At 36.0% G+C, this 24,164-nt stretch overlaps 1 protein-coding gene across 2 annotated transcripts in view; it reads left to right on the top strand.

The window, feature by feature from the left end:
* EFCAB7 (EF-hand calcium binding domain 7) overlaps positions 1 to 24,011 on the top strand; it is a 30,493-nt gene extending 6,482 nt beyond the window's left edge. For both annotated transcript variants that reach the window (XM_075097371.1, XM_075097370.1), the window contains exons 3-14: positions 581 to 792; positions 3,243 to 3,329; positions 4,173 to 4,362; positions 5,446 to 5,570; positions 11,528 to 11,669; positions 13,627 to 13,736; positions 14,736 to 14,893; positions 15,097 to 15,230; positions 17,287 to 17,435; positions 19,288 to 19,497; positions 22,082 to 22,189; positions 23,255 to 24,011. In XM_075097371.1, the coding sequence (XP_074953472.1) occupies positions 581 to 792; positions 3,243 to 3,329; positions 4,173 to 4,362; positions 5,446 to 5,570; positions 11,528 to 11,669; positions 13,627 to 13,736; positions 14,736 to 14,893; positions 15,097 to 15,230; positions 17,287 to 17,435; positions 19,288 to 19,497; positions 22,082 to 22,189; positions 23,255 to 23,329 (1,700 nt within the window). In that variant the 3' untranslated portion in view covers positions 23,330 to 24,011. The remainder of the gene's footprint in view (positions 1 to 580; positions 793 to 3,242; positions 3,330 to 4,172; positions 4,363 to 5,445; positions 5,571 to 11,527; positions 11,670 to 13,626; positions 13,737 to 14,735; positions 14,894 to 15,096; positions 15,231 to 17,286; positions 17,436 to 19,287; positions 19,498 to 22,081; positions 22,190 to 23,254) is intronic.
* Positions 24,012 to 24,164: the final 153 nt, after the last annotated feature.

Below are 24,164 nucleotides of genomic sequence, written 5' to 3'. Positions count from 1 at the left end.
ATTAATAGATATTTTCCTTAGTTAATTATTTGAATCTGTTAACTTTATTTAAGGGGGACATCCCATTCAGTTTAGTAGAACAATGCACATAAGTAAGTCAAAGCTTTAAGCAAAATATTTCCTGTGATATTGTTGTGTTACAAAAGGACAGGCTGCTCTCTGTTTTTTTCCTTTTTCTGTAGAAGAAAGCAGGTGTGATTCTCAGCAGTGCAGCATATGACATCTCTATGCTGGATTGTAGTTCATGAGGGATGATCTAGGATGCCAGCCACTGCCTGTTTCACAACTCCTTCCAAAAGAATATGTGAGTGAGCTCATCTGCCCCACAGGCTGCTTGAACATCTCTGGTACAAACCAGAGAATTCAAGGCCAGGGAAGGTCACAGTCAGTCTGTATCAGTAGAGTACAGGATTGAGACTATAAGCAAAACTGTCCTTCAGACCCGCTTTTCCTTTGAATTGATTTGCCTTAAAAAAAAAAAAAAAAAAGCCTGAACATGGAAAGTAAGTAAAGGATGTTTTGACAAAATTCCTTTACTGACAGCTGGAATATATAGTTAATATTGTGTATTATTGTTCAGTACTTCAACAGGCTGGAAGAAATCCATCTCAGAAGACAGTTAATAAATATTGGACTTCACAAACAACTACACTGAATTTTGATGATTTTTGTACTATTTTAAAAAAAGAAAAACCAGCTACAAAAACTGAACTTCTTGAAGCATTTGGAAAGATAGATGTAGATAACACTGGATATATTTCACATGATGAACTTTATAAAATTCTTACAACGGTAAGTATTAGCAGAAACTTAATTATCCATCTTTAATCATTAATAGAGATTTTGGAAATTAGATGGTAAAACTATTCTGAATGTACAAACACATGTTCCTCAAAAGAATCAATAACTGATTAATGGGGTTTTGGGTGTTGTTGGGGTTTTTTTTGTTGGTTTTTGTTTTTCTTCAATTTTCTGTCTAATTTTCTGTGATTATCTGATCTTTCTTCCATTTTTTTTTCCCCTTACAGTCTTGCAGTCGATAACCTGTCTGTCCCTTTCAGCAATTGTGCCTTGAAGGTAGAAGCTGGCAGAAAAAAAAAATACTTTTCATACTTTCAGAATGCTTTGTTGAAACCCTATCTATACTGCAGTAGAGCAACAGAAAGGGACACACATGACTCTGCCTTGGTTCAATTAGTGTAAACCCCTCTATTTTCTACACAGCTCTTCTGCAGCCCTTTGGGGTTATGAACTCTTACCAAGAGAATTAATGACATACCTTTGCTGTTCTCCCCTCACAACTTATGTCTATGTATGTTTGGATACGAAGTTAAAAAGTAATATTTTTATGTTATACTTAAAATATTAAGGTCAGTGTTTTAGTTTTATCACAGCTATGATGTTTTGTCACATCAGTGACTTCACTGGATCTTACAGTTAGTTTATCAGGGTCTTAAACTGTGCTAGCGTAAGTCAATAGTTTGGTTAGAGATTATGCATTATCAACCCAAAGTGTGCAAATGTCATAAGGCTTACCTGTACATGTCATTAATATGGCTTAAAATAATGACATTAAAAATACCTGGAACTTCTTATTTAGCTGCTGAACTGCCACCATATTTTTAGGTTTCATTGTATAATCTGAAAGGATAGAAAAGATATTTTTTTTAAATAGCAGTTGAGATTTTTATGATGATATGAGAATGTAGGAGATGGAACTTTAAAGACAACATCAGCAAGAGTATGTTAGAATGACAAATGTTGACAAGATTAAAATCTGGGCTCTCTGAGGATCTGTAAAGCAAGCAAACAAAACCCCTGAAATGGAACAGTCTTCCAAGCTGGTGCATAGCTGATACCCCGACTTTAAACTATACGGATGCCCATCTCAGATGATTACAATGATTTTCTTTATTTGTTCTGTCAGGTTTTTTGCTCTCTTCAGCCAAAAAACTCCCCCTTCATTGTAAAAGCCAATCATCTTGCACAGCATAAACTCTAGGGAGTAGTAACAATTAAAAATGGACTAGTAGTAGAATACTAGTAGAGTGCTCAAAAGTAAGAATAAAACAATTTTAAGGTAATGTAGAGGAGAGCAAACTGGGACAGAAGAAGCAAACAATTTACATACTGTATTTGTTGTGGTTGACCCAATAAAACAAAATTATTTGTTTACTTCAGACATTGTGGCAGAACTTTCAATCCCCATTCTGCATGAACAAAAAGATATATTTGCAATGGTAAAGAAATATTCTTTATATAAAGAAAGATAAAAGTAACAGATGTTGAGGACTACTGTAGTTAAGCTATGAAGAGCTCTAAACTCTGTATTATTACATAAAGTTAGGGAATTGCTTCATATAAACCCAGACTGAAGAACTTACTAGATCTGCGTCCAGTTGCAACTGGTGCTGTTCAAAGAGGGGAGGATCAATATTTGATTTGTTGCAATCCACTATAGCTCCCGGACCACACATTCACATGGCATGCTTGCCAACAATGAAGTCTGCATTAGTTTTTAGTCCCAAGTTTACACCATGCATCTATAGCTGAAAAGTAATGTGAAGTAGATTTCTGTACAGCAATCATGGATTGCTCTGTGATTGCAAACGACCCTGTGAATCTATGTAGAGAAAGTTGCTGGAGGACCTTGTGGAAGACATGCTTTCTTTTCGAGAGATGTACCTTGCATCCACTCGAGATGGTATTCTGACATGCAGCTTCAGACTTGGGTCCAAAAGGAGAGAAATTGCTTTGGCTTCATACTAATGATTCCAAGTAGAAATAGGTGCAATGGAAGTTCATGCCTGGAGTAACCCTTCTAGTGAGCTGAATTGCAGATGTAGACTGCAACTAAGTGAGTGAAACAAACCATTATAAAGTTAGCTCTTGGTTGTTAGCATGCTACAATACAAGTAAAAATGACTGGGAGCTGAGATTCCCCAGTTTATGGAAGATTTTCTGAAATTGACGTGTCATTCATGGTAGGCTTCCTGAAGACACCACAGAATTGCCTAAACCGATGCAGTTATCTGTTTAGCATTTAGCGGCATTGTAGGGACATCATTTTTTACGATGTTGACCTTTTGAGGATTCAAATCAAAATCCATTTAAATCTATTGCAAGATGGGATTCCCTGAAAGGATATTAAGAGTCTTTCTTTGTGTTTTTATAAAGTGTGCACTATAGGTGAACAAAATTCTTGACTAGGAATCCAAACTGAGGTTTTCTGTTTATTGCAGAGAGGCGAAAAAATGACTCAGGATGAAGTGAGTACCATTACTAAACAAGCTGACTTTAACTGCAGTGGCAAACTTGACTACAAGAAGGTATGGCAAACAGAGTGATATTTGTTCTTGTGTTACTGGCTTGATGTTATTGACAGTATTAGCATTTTCAACACAATGCATGCCACCTCCATGTGTTGGTCTATTGATGACCTAACCCCAGGCCCCTCCCAGCTGCCTACATACCAGAATGTGGGCTGATATATATTTCTGTTTCACTCACTTTATCTGGCTATTATCCTTGAAAAGGTCACTTGCTGCAAGTGAACTTGATGTATTAGGCAGAGCCTAATAGTAAGCATGAAGCCTAACAGCATGTGTGAAGGTAAGGGTTAAAGGAGTTGCACAATAAAGATTATAATTGACAGCAAACTTAGCTAATCAGTGACAGTTGCAATGTCTGCAACATTTCATAATTTCTTGTGTGTGGGAATTTACTGTGTATGTTGAACATCTTATTTTCAAGATGCAACAGCAGGTTTTTTGATATCATCTCAATGACAAAGTTTTGAGCTGAATAAACAGTCCACAAAGATTTGTATATAAATAAAGTTTCACAGGAGAAAAACAATGCCCTGTTAAGAATCCTGTGTTAAAGAAAAATCGGTCTTCAAATATCTAGAAAGAAATATAAATCACCTCTTGGGTTGAAAGGCGCGCTTAATTTTTATTCAATATTTGCACCTCCTGGTTGAATCATGGCTTCATTTTACTGTGTCACTTGAGTAGTTGCTCTGATTCATGAAAATGAAACTTAATATTGTGCTTTAAGAGAAAATACATTATATCTATTGGCCTGTCCTTTCCTTAGTAATGTTTCATTTTGATCCTTAGAGCTGTGAGAAACAATGTTTCACTTAACAGATGACTTTTCTTTATCTAAAGTTTTGTGACTTTTACATGACAACCAGTGAGCAGTGCTGCAAGGCTGCACAAGAGAAACTGGAAGGCGATAGTCGATTGAGGCAACAGCAGTTTGGAAGTCAAGCTGAAACTTCCTCTGAAGGGATCATGGTGTCAAAACCACCACCAAGAGTCTCGAGGAAATCTAATCACAAACTAGCACCAACAAAAGGTATTTACCTTTCATGTTAGGAGTTTTCATTCTGTTGGAGATCATTCTCTGGGTCAATGAGAAATTGAGCATTTGTTTAATTTTTCTGAGATTGGTGAGGATATTATTGACTAATATTCATTTCTCCTGTGGCAATTGCATAAATGTCTCAGTAGAATGTCTGACCCCCATGTTCAAATGGACTTTGGCTGCATCTATGATCTGAAGCTCTCAAATTCTTAAGGGTGGATTTTGTTGACTCTTGTGTGATGCAGTCACATGGGAGGAGAGAAAATGAATGCTTGGATGTTGCAACATAGGCAAGTTATTCCCTTCCCAGATCAGAGATGAAACCTTAAACATTTATCAATAAGCAGTCTGTCTGTTTCAGTTATCGAGGCCACTTTTCAAGCACAATCAATATGAGAGTTTAATGTTCTTCCTTACTTAAAAACCTTCCCAAACTGGAAAAAGACCGCACGCTAACAGACTGCAAAGGTACCATAGATGAAATATTTGCATTTGTATGTAGTGTGTGCTGTTAATGTTGCTCCAATTCCAGGCAATACTGAAGAGGTGCAAAGATGACAGAACAGTGATGAAGACTGAGTTTATGTAGCTAAATCAACAGTTGTACCAGTAGAGTTGCGCCAACATAAGGACCCAGAAAGTAAAGGCTTAGAAGTAGTTGCACTGGGCAGCTGTGCATGAGTGATGTGCTACCTGGCAGGGAATCTACACTGTCCTGGAAAGAAATAACCTTAAATTAGAAGCAGGTGAAACCTATCCACTTAGGACAGATTTACCTTCATTCCAAGGTAAATGGAATCATGTAGTAACAATTTCTTATCCTTCAGGCAGATTTGGGTTCCAAGGTTCTGCCATTCATATGCCCATTCACCTGGCATGTACAGTCAGGGAAGTAAAGATGTTTGGCTAATGAATTATTAAATGTTATGTAATTATAAGGGAAGTCAGCTTATCTGATTGAAGCTCTTGTCATCCATTTTTTCTCTGTGTGTCTATAAATGTAAGGCTTTATGATAAATAGCACTAGGAGTGGGTTGAAATAATGTAATTGTACCTAAATATCTATGTTTATAGGTGATAGCAGAACTTCTTCAAGACCCTCATCAGCTCAGAGTTGCAAAGCATCCATTTCTACCACTATCAGCGTGGCTGCCAGTAGCAACAGAAACACAAAGCTAATTGAGCCAGACACAATAAAGGTATCACGTAAGCTAGTCTTATTGAAATTATGCTGTTTTCCTCTAGGCACATATGTTATTGCATTTTAAATAAGAAACTGTTTTTCTCTGATTTTGAGCTTATGCTTTATTAATAGTTTGTCAAGGGCAGCTATAAACTAGTGAGAGGCTTCTTGATACATATTATTATTAACATTTTTATATACTGTTGGTTTTGCTGACATCTAGTTATGGAAAATAATTTTTCAGGTGTGAAGGTTTAATAGAACAAAGTGGGTTTTTTTTTAATAAATGAAACCACTGTTGGATAAAACGTTTAATGACTTTTTGAGAAATTTAAAATTTAATAATTTATTAGGTTGGTGAGAACTTTAAATGCTTTAGTAGTCTGAAAGATTGTGTACCATAAACCTTTATATGAAAGGTAATTGGAAATAAATAACAGATCTGTGAGCGTATTCAGTTTATTAGGCATTAATTTGTAAATATATGCTGCAGCCTGAAAATATTGATTTTTAGTTAGACTAATATGTTCTATCAGTATTTTCTTTTAAATAAATCACTCATTTAATATAAATTCCTGTGGGAGAAAGACAACAAAGTCACTTTGCTAAGTCAATATTTGTAGAGTGTTAATATTGATCTTTTTCCTTTGTTTTCCCTTTCTTGACTGAACCTTTACTAGTTTTCTTTGAACAGAAAATAATAGCTGTAGAAATATAAAGCATTAACTGGAAACTGCTAGGATACATTAAAAATGTGCACCTTGAGACTCCTGTATAAAAGGAAAAAAATGGTTATGACCACATAGTATAACTGCTGCTAGAAAACTGAACTGATTGTTCTCATGAGTTACATTTTTGTTTCAAATAACAACTCTGTATTTGTTATTGAACTCTGAAGTCCTTTATATCTTCGACATTGCTATACAGTGACATTTGTTCTATATTAAAATTTAAAAACATAATCTCAAAGGAATTTTTTGCAGTCTGTTTAGGTATCTGGACCTCCATGCAATTTAACCTGCAATTTCACCTTGTTCAAACATGATATGTAGTTTATAAAACCACCCTACAGTTTTCCAATATTGGATTCCTCTTTCTTTGTACAAGCTAGTAAGAACTGACTGAAAAAAAGCAGCTGCAGATATCGATTAATATTGATTAGCACCAATAAACATGAAAAGATCTAAGTAGAACTACTAATTTTTTTAACCCTTACTATTAAGGGCACAACACAAACTTTGACAAAATCAATGAATAAATACACAGTGATTCATTTGGGCTACAGATCAGAATCTAGCACCCTACAATTTTTCTTATTTATCTTCTATTCAGATTTTTCTTTTCTGCAGTTCATCTGTCTTTTTGGGACAGTCTAAAAATATTGCCATCATGAAGCTGGACCAATGCCATCTTTAAATTTCTGACAGAATAAACCCATGGATGTCAAAACATGGTGAACACCTAGATTTAAAAATCCTTATAAAACATGGAATGTATTCATAGTACATTCTTCCATGTGTTTTCTTTTTGTCGGTGGAGTTTTGTGACATGTTGAAAGCCATGTACGTAACTTTGAGGAGAAAACAATAGACAGTTACAGGAGTGCTACAGACGTGCATAAACAACATGTTGACCTGCTGGGTTTCAACTGTAGTTGAATCACAATTAATTAAAGCATGGCTAATGGAGATCTTAAATCTCAGCAAAATATTCTTCTTGTAAGTTTTAGACAAGATTGAAAGACATTAACAAAAAAAAGAAGTTCTAAAATCTTCTCTTTGCGTTGGTTAGCTAAATTATCCCTGCTGAGGATTCTCACCTTTGCATTCTGCTCTACTGAAGTCAGTGAAAGACCAGTACGTGCAGTGCATAATACCTGAGAAAAGTCCTTTTCCTGAAAGAAACAGTTATATGCTCCCACTTGTATTCTTGAAGTAGCCTCATGCAACTGAACTAGCAAGACTTTTTCTCTGCATATGGAACAGGTTTGTACAAGGAAAAGAGCTGAACTGAAATTCTTTGCTGTAATCATAGGAACCATTCCTCTCACAAACATTGCTTTTTATTTTGAATTCTGCGTAAGTGTGTGGACTAATCAATAATAACTTAATGCATTCTATTGCTATTACAATTTATTTGGGCAGTGACCGGCACTGGCAGCAACAGGTAGTCCCTAACATTTCTTTATGATTAAATTTTTAATACAAACATTTCCCACTATATTAGCTATTACTTGCCAAGTTGTGTTATGCATTGAAGAGACATACTAAAATCAAAACTGAAAAAAACATCTCTTACCTTCCTCACTTTGTAATTTGACAGGGATAATTTAGAGAATATAGCACCACCTTATGCCCTCTGCAAGAATAACAGTTTAGTATTTGATTCCTAAAGCATTGTTAACCTTTTGCTTACTGTTGCTCGCATCCTAACCTGCACATTTTCCTTGAGATATTTTCCCTGCTTAATTGGATTGCTTGGGGTCCCTGTTGTAACAATGTCCATCTAAATGCAAAGCTGCAAAAAAGGTAGTCTTTAATCTGAAATAACAGCTAGGAAAATGGAAAGTAAGCAAACAGGACAAAGCTACTCTCCATGGACTATCTGTCAGATGGTGGTTTGAAGACCACTGTCACAGTGAGAAAGGGGGAATAAAATGTGATTGTTAGAGTAATTTTCATACATGATAATAGTCACAGTATCTTTTTGAATAGTTACAGCACATTTGCACTGCTGTTTAAACTTACATTATGCTCTTCTGTGTCTTAGAGAACAGCCATGTTGCTTCATGAGCAGACCTTTTGACTTAGATCTTTTTTTGTAAGGTATTAAGTTCAGAGACTAAATGATCTAACAACCAGTTATCTCAGCTGTGTCAAGTTTTAAGGAAAAATCTCAATTACTACATAAGGACTTTAGGTGAAGTTAGGAGTCAAGCAAGTATTGGAATAAACAGTTTACTGAGAATGGAATAGTACTGGAATGACATAACAGCCTAAACTACATATTTGAATTCTAGCACTGACTTATGTGGACTCTAATGTTAATATCAACTCCCGTTATCCACTTGTTTGACTGAGAGAACCCCATCTTTTGTTCAACCTTTAACCCTGACCATTGAGTCCCAGTAACTTTCTGTCTCTGTTCTCTTCTTTGCTAATTATTCTTTGTGATTGGACCCCTTTTGCTTATCCCATCATTAGAAATCTAGTTTCATGGATAAAGACCCGTATAAAATTTTTAGGTGGCCTTGTTAATGAGGTCTATACTGCTACATAAAAGGTGGCCAGAGACTGATCTCTGGCTCTGGATCAAGTAGCATAGGTAGCTGCACTTCCACAAGGCTTAGGCCTAGCACCCTGTCAAGCAGATATTGTCTACTTTAAATGGCACTTGGCTTGCTTTTTTCCCTAAAACCATTGCGGTAGCGTTGTGGGTTTAAGAAATTATATATTCCAGTGCCATTTTTAATCTTATGTCTTTGCATGCCAACCAAGAATATATGTTACACGCTGTGGGGTGGGTAATGGCATGGAGCATACAAGGCTGTAAAACCTGATGGGATGATGTTGACTGTGTAGGTGGCAGAAAGTCGAATGGAGTGCAGTTACATCCATATTCATTTGTGAAAGTGGTGCCTGAAAGTGAAAAATCCTTTGAACTGTGTACCTATTTTCTTGAAGAGCACTAGTTGTAGTCATCTAAAACAGAGCCATGGAATGAACTAACAGCTAAACAGCATGGAGAACAGGGTGTTGAATGCTTCACCTTGCTTCTTGCTGTCTTTTATTTCGCAGTGTAGATGTAGCTGGTGAGATGAGATCATTGTTCCTCTAACAGCATGCTGTTTCATCTGCATCTCTGATGGCAGAGAAGATAGGTTTCCACAAAGGTCCCAGTTCCAGCATGTTATCTTAACTGGAAAAGATCATGGGAGGGCAGGGACTTGGATATTAGTTTCCATCAAGGATTGGATGTCCCACTTACTTTTGGGTATCTTAATTGATCTTTGTCTTTTTGATAGCCTGTGCTCTGAGGAAGTGTGTGTACTTTTAAGGTCTCTTAGAACTTCCTTAGCAAAGTCTTAATTTTCTTTAAAAATCCAAAACCTCCAAAAAGCGGCAGAAAGTGAGTTGCAAAGTATATAGTATTTGTACTTTAAAGTAGTCCATATTGTCAAACTGTATGTAAATATAATTAGCAGAATTTGACAGCTAAAATTAGTATGATGCATTATGCTACCAAAACTATTGGGGTACTGAGGATGAAATAACTGTTGACTTTAGATCAACATTTTGGATGGGATAGGGTTGTCTTACTATAATAGTAAGTAATTTAAGATTAAGATAGTTTCCAGCTATGTAAAATTTGGAATTCTCAGTATTTGTCCACATTGATGTTTTGAGGATGGTATATATTTATTGCTTTAGCATGAAGATTCTTTTCATAGCTGAGTTTGTGCTATTTGGATAAATCTGATAAAATAAGAGTGATTCAGAGGCAGAACATGAAGTGGGAGTATTAGATTCTGCAGTATTTCCGTGCCAACACAGGTGGTGAGTTTGCTCAAAGTACATCTCTCTCTTTGTTTTGATTAATTTATAAAAAGTTCTTAAAGCAGAAAGGAGTATAACGAAGACAAATTTGGTAATGTTTGAAGGAGAAATGCTTAGTATAGAGGAGTCGATCCAGTTCCCAGAGAAATCAGTGGCAAAACTGTGGCACAGGAGTGAATGCTTTTAAATCCACAAATCCCTTAGTAATATACATTCTTAAGAAATGTACAGTTCTGAATGGAGGGATCTAAATGCAGGATCAGCGCCACATGGATTACCAAGTGTGTTACTTGGTGTCCTGAGTGTACCTACACTAGTGAAGTCCAGTTCTTGCCTGACACCTTTAGGTCATTGACTGTAAAGTACCATCAACTGGCCATGAATCCACTGTAATGAGAATGGATTCTTTAAGAGGGGAAATGAAATGTAGCACTCTGATGAAGACTAACCTTATGTGGAGTTAGTAGTCAGTCTCCTTACTGGGAGTTGCATGCAGACCTTTTTTTTTTTTTTTTTTTTTTTTTTTACAAGCTCTCTTCTCAAATCTGTGTTAGCTTACCTGTTACACTGAATACTAAGCATAGGTACAGCCACCTGGACAGAGCTGTCTGCTGAGATTACACTGACAGATTCCTTCTGATAGGCTCTGCTCAGAAACATTTTCTTCCATTGCTAGGAAAGTGACTAGAAATCATGGGCTTAATCCAAACCGGGGAAGGCAGATCAAGGCATGTCTATAAGGACTTTGTTTTTATTTTGCTAAAGAAATATCATTCAAATTATATTTGGAATTGAAAATTGGGACCTCCTGTTTAAAAAGGAAAAAAAAAAAACCTGAAGCATGTAGCTGTTTTAGCCTCTCGGCAAAATCATGGCTTCTCTAGGAAGCATATTACAAATACAGCAGTTTTCAGTTTATGTCTTTCCAATAGCTTTGACAGAAGTCAAGAAGGACCATTTAATTTGATCGGTACTTGTGTTTGTGATTTGTCTGAGCAAATAACTCCTCATTGTTCAGCTAATCAGTTATGTTCTTTGCTCAATTGGCCTGATGGAATGAATATAGCAAAATTCCAGCCTTTCAGTGGTAAACCACACAGTTCAGAGAATTTCATGAGTTCAGATTGATTCTTCATGACAATTCAAATTTCATTTCAACTATTTGAGCATTGGGGTGGTCCGTATGTTTTTTCAAGCATTTTCACAAGAGAAGCAATGTTTCTAATGGCTCTGCAAACACTGACTACACAAAGGACTATTTGAGAAAATTAATTTTAAAAAAGCATCAGAAGGTCAGTGATGTATCTTGTGTATTTTAGGCAGGATTTATTAAATAATGAAATTAATAAATTTCAGAGAAGGTGCTTTTATCTTGATCAAAGATCAAGGCAATGTCTAATATCTGCTTGGTTTCTAGGAATGGCACTGTGCACAATCCAAGGGATGCTTCTACTTAGAAGAAGATGGTGAAATCATTAGTCACAAGTACAAGTTGCACTTACCTCAAAGGTCTACAGTATATATTACCATCAAGCCTTTAAACGTTCGTCAGGTAGAAGGTAAGTGTGTTTGTATTTCTTTGGAGAATTTTCCTCTGTAGAAAATATCTTCTCTTCTGCTGATACATCTCTCCCTTTCTCATTTGCAATACTTCGCGCTATTATGATACAGCAATACTTTTCTCTGTTGACAGAGTCCTATTAAAAATATAACTTAACTTGTCACACCATATTTTCTGCTTAGTCACTGTGTGCTCACTGGCTGGGCAGTGAAAATCAGCTAAATCCATTATCTTTCTCCCTTTAGTCAGCCAAGCTCTTAGATTATTTTTGGCCATAGATTTATGAAATTACTTATTACAAAATTGAAATGTTGGCACTGTTAGCAGTATCTCTCTTTAAATTGTTAATGTATTTTGTAGGGAAACAACAATACAAAACTTTGTGAATACTCTATATTCCACCTCAAATACTTTTGTAAATACTTAAAATAGGTTATGGCTTTTTATGGCAGTACGGCATCTTGATGTTGTGATTATGAATCTTGTCTGAGGGATTTATAGCTTAGTTTGGCTACTTTAATTTTCATCTTAATAGAGTGAAGCCCAGCATTAGAGCCACCTGAGTCATTTTTTTTTCCAAATGCTGTTGGATGTGTTCTCTCCAGTGATTTACCAAGAAGCTTTATCTAGTTGCTGCGTTGGAATTATTTTTTCCCGAGTAGATTATTTCCTCTTTAATCCTGTGAAACAGGAGCCTTTAGATCCCAAAGATGTATTAGAGTAATCTAGACTGGCTCTTTTGCTGCAAGTTGGTATTGATTCTGATTGAGGTTGGTAATAAAAACTTCACTGAAAATAATTGACAGAAAGTAGTCATTTTCCAGTTACTACCTGGGAAGCTGATCATCAGACTTCTAATGGTGAGGAAATGTCTGATACAAACTGATCTGAGTAACAGAATGTCTCAGTGTTCTGCTCTTACCTTTCCTTTTTCATGTGGCACCTTCTTAAACGGTGCCTTAGAATAGTTCTGCTGCAGGATTGTCCAGCCATTCTGTGTAACCAAATGAGTACTTGTCTTTTGGTAAAAAAAAATAATAAATTCCACTTTTGCACAACATTATTGTCCTGTATATAGAAATATCTTTGTGTTTTGTTGTGAAGAGGAAGGCATAATACTAGTATGTAAGGAAAGGATTCACATCAGCAAAGCAATCACCTTTTTATGAGAAATCAAAAATATCTTCAAATTTTTAACAAGGTTGTGTTGTGTGTAGCCACTATTTAGTATTCTTGACTGTAGAAAAAGTAAGTCTCTGGCTTAATTATTTTGCTGTGGTCTGATTAACTTGAAGACCACTAAATAGCTCATTGATTGATTGCCCTCAGGAACTGGACAGCTACAAGAAATCAAATAGGTTCAAATGGCATCCATTCAACATAAGTAAGACCAGGCGTCTGCTCCAGTCCAACCTAAGACAAAGAAAGAACAACTAGTGATGCTATATAGAGGGATCTTGCTATTTAAATCTTAAAAATAATTGAAACTTACACTTCTGAAATTTACATCTTCTGGTATCCCTAGCTTTTGCACATAATCTGGGTTTCCAGTCAAGGTGAGATTAACAATATTTCACAGAACTTCAGAAAAGAATATGATATAATTTTGCTAACATTCTTAATTGCCAATATCTAGGAGCCTTAGTATAAAGAAAAGTATCAATAATGTTGTACTAATGGTAGAAAACAATGAAAATAGCTTCCTTAACTACCAAATTTTAATATTAGAACTATTGCTAATCATTGTCTGTAAGACAATCACAAGACTTGGAAGAATTTATCTGGTTGACCTAAATAGGAAGGAAATCCTGATAGCATATAATAGATTCTCTTTTTCCACCTTACACTAACAGGGATCAATATTATAAATACCTTGGAAATATCTACTTTGGGGTTCAAAGAACAACAATTTGTGCCATTATTAAGCATTTGTGTTGGGAACGTTTTTCTTTTAGGAAAATCTTGTAATTGGTTGTCGGTGGATACAGCTTTGTATATTCTGAAAGAAAATGAAACCCAGGAAAATCTACAGCTTGTGAACTTCACTGAACAACAAAACAAAGAGGTTAGATATTTTTGTTGTATTCCTGTTTCAATTGTTATATCTTTAGTGTATGTGTTAATGCTGTATGGATGAGTTCCCAGTGTTTGGAAGGAATTCACACTGTACCAATCAGACTAGAGGTGAGAAGAAACACTTGTTCTGTGCATGTTCCCTTTCAAAAGTGGCAGAACTTACACAAGGTAAGATGTAATACTGTCTTAGTTACACCCTTTGGATGGGCTGAATTGCAAGCCACTTGTATAGAAGCTTAATGGAATTCCTGTGAGTACCATATTATCATGTGGTGCATTGGCAAGTATTGCTGAGTTGCTGGTTATCTGTACACATACTCTATGGAAACTCACTTGTATTCCTGCACCTTCAAAAATAAAGTTCAAAGGTAAAATTTGTTAACATTTCTTTTACTTTTCTTTCTCCTTGCCATATATATGATTTTGAACTTCATAGTGCACAGAATATTCTTATCCTATTGCAGAAATAAGGAAGGTGAAATGGCAGCATTAAGTTACTTTCCCTTTCCAAGCCACAGGGAACTTGGCTTGCTGCTTAAACCCAAGTCGCTCATGACTTTTTACATAGGAAGTTTTTGTTGCTAGTTTGAACAAAGCTGATAAATCAGGGAGGAAATTAAAAACTCGGAGGGTTTTGTCAGCCTGCTTCTGGCTGCTTTTGTTTTAAAGTTTAACAATTCAAGAGTGTTACAAATCTGAAAAATGATAGGACTGTTATTAGACATTTCCAGTAATGACTGTTCACCCCTCATCTCTGGTCCTGCACGTTTTTCTAACTTTTATTATAACTAAGAGATTCACTAGTTTTTGTGTCTTTAAAATGGCATCACAAGAGCATCTCACTGTAGACATGTTTTCTTTAGGGAAAGAACCTAGCATCACCAATGTTTTCAAGTAATGAATCACTTTTGTATGAATATTACTAGTAATAAATAAAGGTTCATTTGAGAAGTAACTTACAAACTTGTCTGTCTTCCTTTAAGAGTAGATGTTTGGATGGAAAGGGGAGCTTGGATCGGGCATTTACTGGCTGCTCCCATTCACATCAGGCTGTAGGTTGAAGAAGGTAAAAACACAAATTACTGGAGAAGCAAAACTGGTGTATAGAGGTGAAGATGGAGAACTGGCTCTGACCAAGGAGTTCCGGTGAGTCATATTCCCAAACAGGCATGGTAACTATGGCAAAAGTGTGTGCTCCAAATAACATCTAGCTTTCTAAAAGCTGTATGTTACTAAAATACTGTTTGTACAGAATATTCTCAAATAGACTCAATAGTTACCAACAATATTATGAGACAGTAAAGGAAACAGAATTATTGGTAAATAGTTCTGCCTTTTTAACATTTTAGAGCCACTTTATTGGATATATTTGAAACAATTGATTTGGATGGAAATGGCCTTCTGAGTTTGGAGGAATACAATTTCTTTGAACTGAGAACTAGTGGTGAGAAATGTGATGAGGAGGCATGGGCTGTATGCAAGGGTAAGTTCGTTGTTGTGCTTGATACAACTAATTAGGGCTATCAATCTACTTGCAAGCTGTTACTTATAGCATCCTACTATGTATATAGTGTAGAAGAACCAAGAATTTTGTAGCCTATACCAAGAACACAGGGTAGATATTATTCTCTTCTCCCTTTGTTTTTCTTTTTTTCTCCCACCTTTTGTTTTGCTTCATTCTGGTATGTGTGCCACTGACCTGCTGAGAAAGTTCTTCCCATTGTTAAATGCAAAGTTTTGTTGGTGAAAGATTTCATAGCTGCCAAAAACTACAGGTGTCCTAATCATGAATTGTATGGTGAATTAAGTTGTAACAGGTACTCATTTAATCAATCTCCTTTCCGCAGATTAAGCTGATACTCTTTCATATCTCACAAAGTGTTGAGAGGGACATTTAAGTAGTGTGTATATGATGCTTTAAAAATGGCAACTAGAGCTTATGATGATTGTTTAGAAAATTAGATATTAGAAAATTAGACATTAGAAAATGCCTATTGCAACTATATCTTTTCTTTGGATGTTAGTAGCTTTTCATTAAAAATCTGTCTTTTAAAGGTTCATATATGGTGTGACAGTTTGTCCATATTATGCTATACAACAGCCATATGATTCTAAGACTTCCGTGAGTGAGATGAGGAAGCTGACAGACAGTTAAGATTCTTCCAGCTGTACTTTGCTTTCTGTCTGCTGATACATCTCATAAATGTTACGGGACATCTTGCCAGCTTGCAGGAGCAGTGTTGGGCCACAAATGTCAATTCTGAAGAAAAAAGGACTTCTGTGGCATTGCTTTAAGCTTGCAAAGGCCTTGAGAATGCACATATTTACCTCATAACAGGACTAGGAGAATACAACCACCAGTGACTGTAGGCTGCTCTAGTAATATAGCGCATGAAAATAGTGGTTTCAAAGCATTGGCAGTTTAGCTGCAGTGAGTGAGCTAACGGGAAATTTAGAAGACATTGTATGAAAATTAGAAGTTTCTATAATATAGTTTTTGTGCAACTCATGTCCGATATGCCAGTATGGCCCATGTCATATTGGCCCATGTAGGCTATGACACATTGCTTAATTTGGGCCAAAATTCTTTAAATTTGACAAGTACTGCTAACTATTTCTTCCTAAAACACTCTTAAGATATTGGACTTTTTTCTTAAATAATGGAAAGCTCATACAAAAATACTTCTCTTGTCCCTTTCATGCCTGTACATGCTATTCCATACTTTATGACTTTGTCAGCGCTACGCCCCTTTGCACTGGTCTCAACATGAGTAGGAGGGTGTATGTGTGTGTGAGGTGTATAGGAGAGGAAAGAAGAGAATATGGTGAATGTTTCACCAGGTCATTAATCAGTTGAAGGGTTCAGACGAATATCATAAATCTTGACACCAAAGTTCAAGCCATTTATTACCGCATCTGTACCCTTAGATAGATTTATTAAATTGGTAATACCTTTTTAATAATATATAGTAAAGATTTAGCATTGTTATGAAGATGAGAAAACCATTTTTAAAAATCTCTGACACAAGGACATTTCAATTATGTGTTTGCTGACATAAGAGTGGTCGGTCTATGATATTCTATCGAGAGAGGGGTGTTAGCATTACTAGCATTTTATTGCTTTTCAGGAACTAAGTAAATCACTTCTACATCAAGGACCTCAAGCACTAAGGGTGCTGGCCCCAGCAGACTTTAATTTCCCCTTCTTAATATACCCCATTCTGCAAGTCTCAACCACAACAAATACTGCTAGCAAAAAGAGGGAAAGAATCAATATAAACCCTTTCTGTTTTGAAATCTCACCGTCTTTTGGGTTATACAAGGGCCAGCTGATTATAGTCATTATCTAAAATCCACGGGGAAGCTCTGCAAAGAGCACGTATTTGGTCAAGGACATCCTTTCCCAAATAATACTGGAGAGCCTGGGGCTGCATCTTGTAAACCTTGTTAGCAAAGTGGGAGTTTGGCTTTGGAAGGATAAAGGGTGTTTTCAGAGAGAACAGACGTTTAAGTGCTACCTTATATTTCTTTTTAAACAGAGAATTTTGATATGAAAAAGAACGAACTAACAAGACAAGGATTTATGGATTTGAATCTCATGGAAGCCAATGACCGTGAAGGGGATCCTAGTGACCTTTGGGTCACTTTATTGTCTCTGGGCTACAATAAAGCATTAGAAATGACGGAGGTATGATAGCCATACAGCAAAAATAACTGCTTCACATACAACTTGCTGCACATGTTTAACTGCAGTACTGTTTCTGTCTGTCATAAATTGATTTCAGTAGGTCATTGACGCAGTCCAAACACTTTTAATATAGGGTTTACACTGACTTTCAGTTATTATGGTATCTTCTTTCTTAGGATAATGCTGACATTGTTGAAAGAGTAAATTCACCTTTTGCTTTAGAGAAAGCCAGTATCCTGTGGGGTTGTAGAGCAAGGAATCTTGGGTTATACCCATTGAAAGAATTCACGCACCTTGCTGGTGGGAAGTGATAAGAAGACGATGATGGTAAACTGTGACCTGTCAGCAAACCTACAAAATGCAGGACTTGCTGTGCTTAAAAACGTCACTTTCCTCGCCCAAGCAGCAACAGAAGCAGATAAGGAGAAGATAACTTTTTTCCCCACATGATTCAGAACATCATTTTCAGACATGACTATTTTTGTTACTGTTACCTTTCACAACAGTGTCTGAAGGTGTTCAACATAAAATTTTAATGAAGGAGCTTCTGGTGGCACACTTTTTACTTTACAGGACCAGGAATTAGTTCTCTGATGTTTCTGTGTGCTTATAGATTTATTTATTTATTCAGAAACAGTATCAGTGTTGGTGTTAATAGCTCTCACTAAAGAAAGATGTCTTTAATAAATAGAAAATAAATTATGAAAAATTAAAGAAAACATCAAATATACAGATAATTTACTCATTTAACTTTCATTTCCAAGAAAAGCTGATGTTTTTTTTATATCATAGTCTGATTATATTATTTCTTTAACTTCTGTTAACCTAAATCAGGTCAATATGGTGACTACATAAAAACATATGTGCATGAAACAAATATATACAGAACCAAAAATACTAAATATGGTGGAGAGACTTCAGTTGTCTCTGAGTGAAAATTTTGAGATCATGGTGAATGATTTCTTAATGAGTAGCACCTACTCTTTTTCCTGCGAGTGTGGTTAGCAGAGCAACTACAAAACCGTCTTTCTGCATTTCAGACGTAAGAGGGAGCTATCCTCTAAGCAAGAAGATTTTTGGGAGATTTTTGTCAAGTTAGAAATTTTGAATAGGTATTTTGTGCCATATACTAACTGTGGTTTATGGCCGTATTCCTTGCTTTCGGAAGGACAACATAGCTGTCTGAATGCTTTTAGTCATTCATCTAAAAATATATATCTACTTAACTTGTGTCTATAATGTAACCCTTTAATTCCTTGATTTCAGACAATTTAAAAGACTGATATTTCAGGAGCATTGATCCTAACAAATTAAAGACAGAACTGAGAAATCCTAGCGGATTCCAACAGCCATTTGAGAGAAACTGAGGTGCTATTACCGAGACTAAGAAAATGCAAACTGCTGGTTGTTACATGTACTAATCTTACCTAAGATACTGTAAGAGCAGAGTGCTTAATGCAACATTGCAGATATTTTAAATCTGTATGAAGTGGCACAAATAGCAAGAGTGTGACAGGTAAAGGAGACAGGTTTATTTCAGACACTGAAACAGATTCATACTTCATCTTAATTCCTGTATGTTTTGCTATCCAAGGAGGGGTTTGTTACGTTGGAGCTAAAGGCACCAAACTGTGTATTCAGTGTGCTGTGACTGGCATGAAAAATGTTCATTTTTCCTGAGCTTTCATTTGGTTTAAAAGATTGCCACAGCTCTTGGATTACATTCAGTGGCATACTTGTATTTGGGTAGTTCTACTTCAGAGCATATATGAAAATACTTCGGAGCTGTGGATGAAAATCTGAGGGAAAAGCTGCAGATAAAGTGATGATAAAACTCATTTTTCTGTTGCAGGCATGCCCGTTTGTCATTGACATCTATGCAGAAAAATGCAAACCCAGAATTAAAGCCATGTATCTAGAGGCAGGGAGCTGGCAACTCAACAGGGCTATTTGCAAGTCTATTGTTAATAAAGGAGAGGCCAAAGTAATGGATGCCTCTGAAAACATAATCATCTACACCTACAAAGCAGGCAGGAGAATCACTTCTGTAATTGAAAATAAGGTATGGTGTGAGACTTTTGTAAGGTACTTTGTGTTAACGTCTATTATTACTGTTCTTCCCTTCTTGTGTCATTTTTGAGAATTACGTTTTCTGATATTTCTGATATCAAGTTTCTGTATCTAGTTCATTAAAAAAAACGTGCCTGATGCAAAACTCTTTTTGACACATCACTTAGACTTCAAGAGTCTGGATCAGTATTCTTGGAAGGGACAGCTTATTATAATTAGGGAAACAGTTTTAAGTATCATATAGAATCTGAGTATTTGTTTCTGTCACATTCTAATTTTTCAATATTTTGATAATTTTTGGAGACATAATATGTTCACAATACCAGAAAACAAATACTAAAATCAGGAAATACCATTACAGAAAGAGCAAAAACTACAGCATTTACGCTATTTAATATTTTCAGTGTGTATGAGAAAATAAAAGACCAGTGATTTGCATTGATTGTGTTTCAGAAGCATACTATGGATAAATTGTTAACTGGCTGGCAGGGCTATTTTATTACTAATCCAAGTTAACAATTGTAAATCCAAGCAAAAGTGGTTGGTGAGAAGCAGAGATTTTAAATCTTGTCGCATAGATCCTGATGAATGTGCTGTTTATTCTCAGTTTCATTTATATCAGGAACTGTGAATAAATAAATACAGTGCAGTAAGATGCTAAACTTAAGATGCTTTAAATCTTGAAAGATCACAGCAAGAAGTATATTTTTAAATGGACAAACACGCAAAAGGGGGTGGGTTGGTGGACTAATATTAGGACTGAATGCCAGGCTTCTTGGAGCTACGGGTTTAGATCTGCACTTCGCCCTTTAGGGTAGATATACTGGAGTTATTTATATGTTTGGGGATGTCTCAGAGAAGGAGATGAGGATGGTACTGAGGCAACTGGATGTTGTCTGATTAAAATCACTGACCGCTGCCATTTATACACTTAGGTTTCATAAATACCTCTGTTCTGCATTGAAGCAAATAGTTGCACTTCCCTGAAAATCTCATTAGAATTTGTAGACTGGAGGCTTTTTTGTATTGTGAATGTCTGGAAAGAAATAATAAAAAGGCAGTTTTACGCATCTGTCTTCTAAGCTTCCCGCAGTGCAAGCAGTCTGATTATATCTTCAGTTATTATACTGACTATTTCAATAGAAATAATTGTTTCTTTGTTATTTCTGTAATTAAATTAAGGAAATAGGCTGGTTCCTGAGGGATTCTGTTTTAGCCTTGCATATGTATTTAATCAGTGGGTAGAGAAAGGTGTCTGTCTTCTATCCCTCCCTAGTCAGGGTGTGAGCTGGGGAAACCAAAAGACTTCGCATACAGAGCCTCAAATTTCTCAGGGAGTAAGCAGTACCAAGTCTATTGTCTGCCCATTTATATGCCAAAATAAATAGTTAATGAGGCACTTCCTAACATTCAAAGCACAAACTTCTTACAATGTACCCTCTGTGGTAGGTGAATATCTGTGACCTTGTTCCTGTTGCCAAAGTATCTTCCCATACAGATAATTCTTTTGCTTGCCTTTATCTCACTGCCATGTAGAAATGAGGACTCCACCAAAGTGATGCAAGAACAGCTAGGTCAAAGTAATAAGCAGCTTCACACTAGAATGTGTTTACATTTCTGCAGTGATACCATATTTCAAGAATTACCATATTTGCACTGTGCTGTCCACAAACCCCTGTACTGTGAGCACCAGAGACAGCTCTTTTTTTTTTAGGTCAGTCCTTACCAGTCTAATAGTAGCTTCTTTGCTCCATAAGAATGACTGTGTAAAGTAACTGTGTTTCCATTCTGTTTCTCAGTACAAATTGTTGGATAGCATTGTCTAAGAATCAGATGTTTCCCAGAGTCTCTGTCAAATTGAAATTTATCTAGAGACAACTGAATAGTGGGGTATATAGGCTTGTGTCTGAGTATTGCCTGGGATAAACCGGTGGTTAAAGAACTTTCTGTTATCCAAGCCTTCAGTTTTATATATCGAATCCTTCTTGCGTAGCTTTAGCAAGAGCATCTGTTTTAAAAGTGATTATACTTGTACTAATTTAATAAAATATTTAAAAAAATCTCTTATTAATGAAGTCTTCAGAAGTGGCCTGTAGGGGATGTTGCAAACAAAAATTGGGCAAGCATCCAGTGACACTTCTCCAGATCACTTCCTCACCTCTAGCAATTTGCAGTTCAAGGACTACTTGAGAGATAAATGTTTTCTTTGTACTTAAAATCTAGTATGATTTTGTCCGGTCACCTTTTGAAACTATTGTAAAGTGCTAGAGTCTGTAACATTCGGTGGCGAATAGTTTTCTCACTAAATGGTGTTCCCAAGTTGTGTCTTCATAAGTGCTTAAATTATTTCAACGTGTCTTAAATGACTTTTGACCAATGGATCTGGGCTCTGATGATGCTAAGGTACATTTGAAACTGTTACTCTTCAAAGAGAATAGACGTCAACATCCTTAAAGCGCTTCTATCATATCAAATAGCAAATTCAGAGAAAGTAAGAGGCATGTGTAGTTGTTACAAAAAGAGCAGCCACTTAACCATTAAGACTGATGGGTTCCTTCATGGTTTTTCACTTGCAGTCTGAAAACAAAGTGATTATTCATGTCAACAACGAGCACAGTAAGAACTGCCTCAGTAATAGGGGACTTGCTGTTTTTGCTGTGGAAGTGGCACCAAAATCCATGATGGTAAGATTTTTATTGTTTAGCCAAGTTAAAATCTAAGCAAAAAGAAAAAAATCATGTGACATCTTTACAGTTTCCTTTTGCAGGTCTTTCATCATGATAATGAGCATGTGGATAGTGGCGTCTTCATCACCAGTATAGATCAAATCAGTTCTTGATATTTCAGAGCTGAACATGTACTTGATATAGCCATGTTTCCCTGTGCAGTTTGCTATAGAAGTCCATTGCTGTTCAGTTTTTCATACCTGTGCCTGTTTGTTGTCCATTCAATACATGTACCATTTACTAATATTTTAAATATTCTTTTTCCAAGGCTGTATTTTCTTTTTTGTTTTTTTAACTTAGATTTCTGTGAGAAACAGACCAAGCAGAGACAAATATATATGCATTGCACTCCTTACAGTGTGATTTGCAAATGGCTCATTTTTTTTAAACCTGACTTATGGTATGGGTCATGTTGAGCCAGAAGGCAATTTGATCTGGTGACCCCTATTCCAGGTCAGGGCAGGCTTTAGTGAAAATTCTAAATTGAGGGTTCTAAGGGATAGAATGAGGTTGAAAATGCATTACAAATGCCAATGATCTTTTTAGTCATTCATTTATGAAGAAAATCCAGTTTTTATTATTATAAAAATATGGTCTCTTTCTTTAAAAGAAGAGGCATCCAAACTATTTTACATTTCACAGTTTTCCAGTGTGGATGCATTCAAACCCGTTGTAAACAGATACAGTCCCATGACACTGGCAGGGTTGGGGCTGTTCTAATATTGCTGCCGACTCTTCAGGTATCTATAGCCTGATCCTCTAAGGTTTTATTAATCTTAATTTTGGCTTCATTCAGTATAAATTGTCAGCTCAGTGTCCCTTATGGATTTTCTTTTGCTGTCATGCAATTAAATTCAGTAGTTTTGAACACCGGCTGTCATGAGAGACGCTGAATGCTTGTCATTTAATGTTAGTGATATAAGTACTGAAACGGTTCATTTTGCTTACATAGCACTTCAGGTAACAAATACACCGTTCTCCAATAAACAACTATTTCACCTCTGTTTTTTCTCTTGTATACAGGTTTCTCAGCATGTGATGCCACTGAACGAGCAGGAAGAATGGCTTTATAATTGTGTTCATTCCCTTTTACGTTAAACGTTCTAGTTAGAGAGCTGTTGCTTGGTAGCATTCAGACTAAACCAGGAATTTCTTTTTTGGCATCTTCTAGACAATTTGTGGTCTTCTCAAAAAGCTGGCATACGTTTATACTTCACAGAGTTTGATTTGTTAAAACCAATGAATCATATAAGGACTTAACTTATTTCTGGTATGACACTTCTGCTAATGGCTTTTAAGAAACATGTGGTGATAGCTTACAGATGGAATAAATATAAGTGTCCTTTGATAGAGTATTCATCACATACGGTCTAACGAAATACACTGGCATGCAAACATTGAGACACAATAAAAACTAGTGCTGTTTCAGTAATATAGCTGACAGTTGTAATATAATTGTATTTTATAAAGGCTAGTTTCCCTAAATATGCTAGTTTCCTATAACATGTAATGTAGTTCCAGCACATGCTGGAACTGCTTCACTAAGGGAAAAATTACTTTATTAAATGGGTCTAATGGATTCCTAATTAAACATTCCTGTGGTTTTGATGTGAGAAGTATAAAGGGGTGGGATTCATGATTTTATTTTCCCGCTTGATAAAGGATTTGGTGGTTTGTTTTTTTTTTTGTCATTTGATAATACTCATCTTATGCTTGTTCTGAGTAATTAATTACTGACTGGTTTTATAGTCTTATATAAAATAAAGTCTGCCTTTTCATATGTGGTAAAGAAATAACATTATTCGAGGAAAATGAAGGTTTGTCTTGGGCTCTTGACTGTTAACAGCAATTAATTATTTCCAGGGTAACTGAAACAAGGAGACAGAAGTCCACCAGGTTTAGGCTGCAACAGCAATGAAAAACAGCTTTGAGG

This window comes from Phalacrocorax aristotelis, chromosome 6 (assembly GCF_949628215.1).
Source record: "Phalacrocorax aristotelis chromosome 6, bGulAri2.1, whole genome shotgun sequence".
Taxonomy (NCBI): Eukaryota; Metazoa; Chordata; class Aves; order Suliformes; family Phalacrocoracidae; genus Phalacrocorax; species Phalacrocorax aristotelis.
This window is presented reverse-complemented; position numbering and strand designations above follow the sequence as displayed.